Raw genomic sequence first — 7,173 nt, 5'->3', positions numbered from 1 at the left:
AAAGGTCTTGCCATACCAGTTTATTCCTCTGTATTTACTTTAGTTTCTTAGTTTATTCTTGCATTTTGTTGTTCATTCATTTCCATTTAGTTTCATTTGATTAGTTTTATCCTCTCTTGGTTTATTGCTGTGTCCACTTTAGTTTCTTCCTGTTGCTACATTTATTTTATCGTTTGACCATCAGTAATCTTCACTCATCACCTGCTGCGCCGCCTAATCGTCATGTTTCACATCATGTGTTGATTTTTCACCGTTCAGCTTCGGATTCTCTGTTTTTATGCCATAATTCACATCTAGTCCGTCGCTCCGTTTTATGTCCCGCTTCTCCTGTTTCAGAGTTTTGCGCAATGTGAACGTCTTTTTTTAACCCCTAAGGTGCAGGGCGGTGGGGAAGCGTATCGATGGGGAAAAGGCAGACTGACATAAACCTTTTGGGTTCATTTTTCAGAGGGATACAAAGTGAGGGCATCGTGATTTTAGTAATTACATGTTTATAAGAGCAATTTTCTGTTGTCCTTCCATGGTAGTGGGCAGCTTTCAAATAGAAATAAAACACTTTTTAATATAAATTGCTGCTTTGACATGATCACAGAACTGCCAAAACATATGTACAAAAATACCAGACAAAATGAATCACAGTAGCGGTGAAGCTACCAGTAGCAGGAGCGGAGCTGCGCCATGAAGCTACAAACACTAAATAGAAGAAGAGCTGCCATCGATACAGCTGCAGCCAAGCATGATTTAATGTTACACAATACAGTTTTACCAAGTTGCTCAAAGTCTAAACTGGTATTGTTGTGAATTTAAGGTGTAAAGTTTACCTTCCACCAAACGCCCCCCAAAGGCATCCCARCGCCCCCCTTTTGAAAAATGTCCGCCAGCGCCCCCTGCCGTCCTCTGAACGGTACCGCCCACGTTGAGAACCGCGAATCTAAAGCATAACTTGGTTATTTTTATTTTATTCAATGTTTTTAGGAACCAGATGTTCTGGGCCAGTTTAGTCACATTCTCCACTGAAAATATGTTTTGATCAATAAACCTACTTTATTTTATTCATTTGTTGCATAAAATCCATTTAATTAAATCCAAACGTATTAAAGATCCAATATGAGTTGATTAAACATGTTAATTTAACATAAATATTCCAATAATTCTAATTAAATTAAATTAAAGGTAAGAGAAAACATTTTCTATTTACATTTTCTTTATAAAATACTAAAATATTTATGAAACCTTTTAACACCTTATTTTACCAATAAAGAAAACTACATGATGGTTTATGAAACATTTATGAACCAAGCGTTTCAAAATGATCCTAAATTCATATTAATGGATTAGTTTCAGTTTAAAAGTAGATTATTTGTATGGGGGGGAGGATTTTGTGATATTTACAGTAACTCAGTTACGTTGTAGCTGCACGTCATGTAATAGCCGCTGAGCACCACCAGGTGGCAGTGCAGCTGCGTGTTACCTGGAAGAAGCCGTGCGCTTTTACCGTAGAGAAAGAAAAGAAGAAACTTTGGTTCTTAACTTTGGTTTTCTGGTTTCATCCAGTGAAAACACATTTAAGATTTCAATATTACACCAATAAAAAAGCAGTAAACCAAAAAAACAATAGAAAACGGGAAAATATTGGTGCAAAAATAGCAATTTTCTATCTATATGTATAAAGTATAAAGTATCAAAAGTATGGAAAAATGTAAAAGTATTTAAAATTATAAATAAAAAAGTTAGGAAAATAATTATGGAATCAATTTTCAGTATCAAAGAGCACCAATAAATAAATATAACAATAATTAAACAGACTTAATTTTCACAGAAGTTAAACCTTTTTCTTATTTTAGTTAATAAAATAATGATTTTAATGAATAATCTTACATTAAATGCCTTTTGTAACAGAATATGCCTTTAATATAATATGCAGTACTCGCATCTAATTTGTTAATCTTAATTTTAGTTCATGTTTTCTTCCCGAACCGCTCCAAATTCGTCCTCCATCTTCTTGCTCTCTGATTGGTCGGCTCGCTGATTGAGCCTCTCTCTGATTGGCGGAAAGTTCCGGGCTGGGGCGGGTCTCTCCACGGACTTTTGTTTTCTCGCCTGCGGCTGAAATTTGGACGGTGCGGATCTGCTGGAGGCGGTTTGGACTCTTGGTTCCGCTGTTTGGTTGTGGATACATGAGGAGTTCGGTTCCGTTCTGGTTCTGTGCGTGTTTCTGGGCCTCTGCCTGCTCTCTGGGAGCGCTTTCCGCTCGGACTGTCATTGAGAAGGTCCACATGTTGGCTGGCTGGAGACACTTTCTGCATCTTTTTCCATCTGGAAATCTCATTTTTCTGAGGAGTTTGTTGGAGGTCAAAATTTCTGCTCTGCTCGGATAAATTTACAGTAAGTCTGACTTTATTCTGAATATATGAAGCAGATTAAACCTAATTTTTGTGGATAATATCCAAGAAACCAACTTTGCTTATTGTAAATAACGATTGTACACATTTGTCCTAATTAAATCCTCATTTAAAAAGTTTCCCAGACATCTAAAAGTCCTCTATAATCTGTCAGACCAATAAAGCAACTATAACCCAAACGTTTATTTAGTCCTGATTGGAAATACAGCCTGGACAACAGGCTGGTAAAAATCGGTACCGACACCGGATCTCCTCTAAGTTATGGGTGAGAATTTATGTTGCATAAAGATTAAAAGTGTCTGCTGTGAGGAGAACCATGTGGACGGGATAAATCTGCTACTTCCAGAACATCTGGCCGATTTATCTCCGTAATAAACCCATCAGCTGCTTCTGACCGGGACTTTTAAAGCCCTTTAACTTCTGAAGCTTCAGTTTTTACTCTTTGTACTTTTACTATTACACGAAGAAAGAAGCTAAAACGTGACACAACTGATAACCTCTTATTTATTGGTGGGAAAAAAAGCACTTTTATTACAGTTATACTATAAAATTAAGCAATACAGGAAACATTTAGTTGTTGTTCATCAGGAAACATGTTTATTGTTCATAATTGATTGTTTATTGAATATATTCTGCTTCTGTCCTGTTATTAGCTGCACAGCCTGCAGTCTGCTGCTTTACATGTCAGCTTCCTTTCACAGCGCCCAGGAAATCTGTTTTTAACAAACATTTTACTTTAGTTTTAAGAAAATCACGAAAGGGAAATGATAAATATGTTCTACTGTAGAAATGATTAATTTTGATAGAAGTTATGCCAAAAAATGACGCCGTAACAAAATAATGTTCCTCCCAGGTTACTAATGTTGTTCCTTGCAGAAATGAAAAGAGAAAAAACATTTAAGCTAAGCAATAATATTAGCTCTGCTAATGCTAAGCTGCTAGAACATAAAGATGTGAGCAGAAGCTAACATTTAACTGCTAGACATGTAAAACATTAGCAGAAGCAAATGATAAACCGATAAACACAAAAAATACAAAAAAATTAGCAGAAGCTAACAATAAACTGCTAAGCAAAGAAATTAGCTGAATCTAGTGTTAAACTGCTAAACATGTAAAAAACTGCTAGCGCTATTCTGTTGCATATAAAATATTAGAAGATGCTAGCATCAAACCTCTAAACACGTACAAAAATAAGCAGAAGCAAATAATAAACACATTTTAAAAAATTAGCGGAAGCTAACGCTAACTGTCTCTCATCTGTGAAACTCGCTAACAACAAAGTCCTCAGATTCCTATTATTACGTTAGCGCCGTATTAGCAGATGACAAACATTTGATGTCACTTAATTTCCTCTGTCTCATGAAAATGAGGAACATTTTATGGCAATAATTGGTTAAAAATGGCGGCCAGCTAAATGTCTGTCATGCATAGCAAACATCCGAACTGAGGCGTTAGCATGCTAATCCTGATGCTCGTATTCAGACTTGGTAGGTTTCTACAGTAACGTGCTGCAGCCGTTAGGAACAGTGTGAATGTTTCACCTGCTTCAGTTTTTGCGGGTCTGGAGGTTTTGGTTCCCGTTCTCTGAGTTCGGGCCAAAGTCCGGAGGTCAACGCAGAAGATGACCTTTTCTTGGATCAGGATGTCGTTTCTCTGCATCAGTATGAACTTCTGCGTCTTCCCGCCGTCCAGGTCGCCTCGCCTCGCCGCTTCTCCGTAAAAACAAAATGGAGGTTCTGTGGATTGGTCTGCTGCTGCTGGAGGCGATCATGATGTCATCGGCGGCCAGAGGTGAGTCCGCCGCGGGACAGCGACTGAGGTTTCCGTGAACACGGAGACACTTCACCGGACGCTCTGCTGGCTAACCTGATTACTTCTTACAACCTGAGCCAGTGGGAGCATGTAGACGTTTAAAGGGCCGGTATCAGATTTCGTTTTCCCCCCATCAAAAACAAACATGGAGGTTTGTTTTGATTCGTTAATGTTTGAGAAATTATTTGATCTCCATGGCAACCATTCAGCTGCTAAACGTCTGGGTGGACCTAGCCCCGCCTTCCACACTCAGCTCCTTCAGACTAGCCAGCAGCAATTAGCAGGCAGCTAATTGCAGATTTAACGCTGCATTCAGAATCAGCGCGTCCATTTGAGTTGAATTTATGAAGCCAAACTAAAAGTTAGAAATTTAGAAAATGTATTTTTGAAAAGGGTTTCGTAGAGATACTGATTCCAGTCGTTTCTCTTTGTGCTTTTACGCTCTGACAATCTGCATATCAGTAAAACATTTAGCCAGCTGAACTCTAGCAGCTCTTATTTCTCACATAATGTATAATTATTGTTACTAAAATACTAAAGCTGATGGAAAATGTTGCCAAATATTCAGAAACATTTTTATTTCACAGTAAAATGCTGATTTTGTTTTTGGAATATTTGCTGAGCTCCACAGTAAATCCTGTATTTCCTGCTTCAGGACGGATCGACCCAAATAAAGACATTGATCTCTTTGAAGTACAGATTTAAACTCTGATGCACGTCTCAGTCAGGTGATTAATTATTGATTGATGAATTGGAAAGTTTTAGTTTCCTGTCGACGCTCCGACCGAGCCGGGAACGTCAGGAAACGTCTTCTGCTGTAAATTCCCTCCGACACGCCGGAGGCGTCGCTCTGCTGCTGACCTCAGGGGTCAGAGGTCATCTTAGCTAACAGATAGCTCCTCTCCTCAGCCGGTACCGTTCAGCTGCTGTTGCATCGTTCTAACAATTCATTCTTATTTCTTTCTTTGATGAATCTGATTGATTTCGTTCTTTTGCCTTTTTAAATTGATATTGTTTAAATCCAAACGTTTCTTTTATGATTCTTTTTTTGGGGGGGAAATTCTAGACTTTTCCAAGATTGGGGGTCCGGAGCCCCCTGTCCCCCCCCCTGGTTTACGCCCATGGTCTCCGGTCCGCTTGGCGTTCACATATAACCGAGCCAGAGTTCACTTCAACCGAACCCAGACCCAGGTTTGGAGAACCAGAGGTCAAAGGTCAATTAGAGTTCACGCCTCACCAACTGAACAGGAGTTTATAGAAAGGCGGACCGGAGCCGGGTCGAGGCGGTCTCTGATTGGTTCTGTTCTGTTTCGCCGGTGCCGGGTCATAAATTGAGGCTCCAGTCAGATCCGGTTCGACTTGTTGAGTCCTGCAGTCTGGGCCCGACGCGGCCGCCCCGGACGGGACGCGGTGTGGGACGCAGAGGTCCGTCCTCATGCTGTCGGACGTCCTGGAGCGTCGGAACCAGGCGGTTCTGTTCCTCTGTTTTCTGCTAGCGCTGCGTCCCGTTGGACCCGTTTAGTCACCGTTTGCTTTGGGTCCGTCTGGCTCTGCGGGGGGCCGCCGACGTTTCACAGCAGGAAGCAGAGCAGACGACTCCACCAACGACTTTAACCTCTGATGAACCTCCATCCAGAGGTTTCATCCAATCGGCTGCTGGAAACTTTCTGTTCCCATTCTGATTGAACGCATCATCACTAAAATCAATATTGGCAAATTATTGACTCAGAATTAACTCCTATATTTTGCTGAAAAGTTACTTTTAAGTTAGTTTTGTTTGATTTGAAGTGTACTAAGATATTTGCAATAGTATGGAGAGAAATTTGTTCCAATATTTTTAGGAATAATATTAATAATATTTCTGATGTTAATTAGAAAAAAAAGAATTTAACGCTGACCAATAGAAATTCACAAAAGTGTGAAATGGAATCAGGAAAACACGATTTCAATAAAAAATCCACTAGTAAATAAAAAAAAAAAAAGTTTTTAAATTATTTAAAATTGAAATCTGAAAAAAAAAAAACTAAAAAAATTATTAGAAAAAATATAATTTGAAAAAATAGCAATAAATGAGGTTCAAGTTCTGCCCAAACATTGTAAAAATACTAAATGTTTATTTTTATCAAAAAATGTGCAAAGTTTTAATGTTAAAATGTTTTTCTTTCCATGTGTTTGTTGCTTGCAATAATATTGGCACCAATTTCCCTCCATACGAAGTGTCTTTGCCGTGCCGCTCCTCCGAACCTGCAGCACCTGTAGTGCTTCAGATGGAATCAAACATCCGTGTTTTAGTCCGCAGGAATATTAAACGAGGTTTGGAGGAAATTCATCCGTGTCGCGTTTCTTCGCCTCCGCCCCGACATGTTCACGACATTCTGATGCATTTTTCCAGTTGCTGTTTTTCAGAACCAAACCTCGTTAGAGTCTCATCGTGAGGAGAACCGTCGGGTCGGGTCGGGTCGTTTCTCTGCCGCTCCGTCATTCTGAGGCTCATCAGACTTCCCGGTCCGTTCTGGTTCTGATCGGCTCTTCTGTTTGTCAGAGAGTCCAGGATGGAAAATACGAACCCGACGCACTGAAGTGGTTCAGAGCAGTGGTGTCCAAATGGCGGCGCAGGGGCCGCTGGCGGTCCTCTGCAGGACTTTGGGCGGCCCCTGGGAGTGGAGGAGACTTCCTTCCTTCAGAGAGAACTTTTTTACGGAAAATATTTCTGCATTTATCTTAAAGGATTTTCAGCAAAAGAAATAAAACCATCAACTCCAGAATTTGGAAACTTGTCCTCTGTAGAGTTTACCGGGCCGCTTTCTGCCGAAAATGATGACTTTCAATAAAATACATGTTTCAGACCATTAGCTGAGAAAATAACAATAAAACAGCAGAAAAACCCAAATAAAAGTCGACAGAACCAAACCAGTACCGGAGGAACAGAACCAGAGGAACAGAACCAAACCAGAACCAG

The 7,173-nt window shown here is 39.9% G+C and overlaps 1 protein-coding gene across 1 annotated transcript in view; it reads left to right on the top strand.

The window, feature by feature from the left end:
* Positions 1-2,097: 2,097 nt before the first annotated feature.
* fgfrl1a (fibroblast growth factor receptor like 1a) overlaps positions 2,098-7,173 on the top strand; it is a 63,625-nt gene continuing 58,549 nt past the window's right edge. Inside the window, exons 1-2 of the mRNA XM_008421177.2 lie at positions 2,098-2,385; positions 4,095-4,193. Coding sequence (XP_008419399.1) covers positions 4,130-4,193 — 64 coding nt within the window. The 5' untranslated portion in view covers positions 2,098-2,385; positions 4,095-4,129. The remainder of the gene's footprint in view (positions 2,386-4,094; positions 4,194-7,173) is intronic.

Source organism: Poecilia reticulata, linkage group LG10 (assembly GCF_000633615.1).
Source record: "Poecilia reticulata strain Guanapo linkage group LG10, Guppy_female_1.0+MT, whole genome shotgun sequence".
NCBI lineage: Eukaryota > Metazoa > Chordata > Actinopteri > Cyprinodontiformes > Poeciliidae > Poecilia > Poecilia reticulata.
This window is presented reverse-complemented; position numbering and strand designations above follow the sequence as displayed.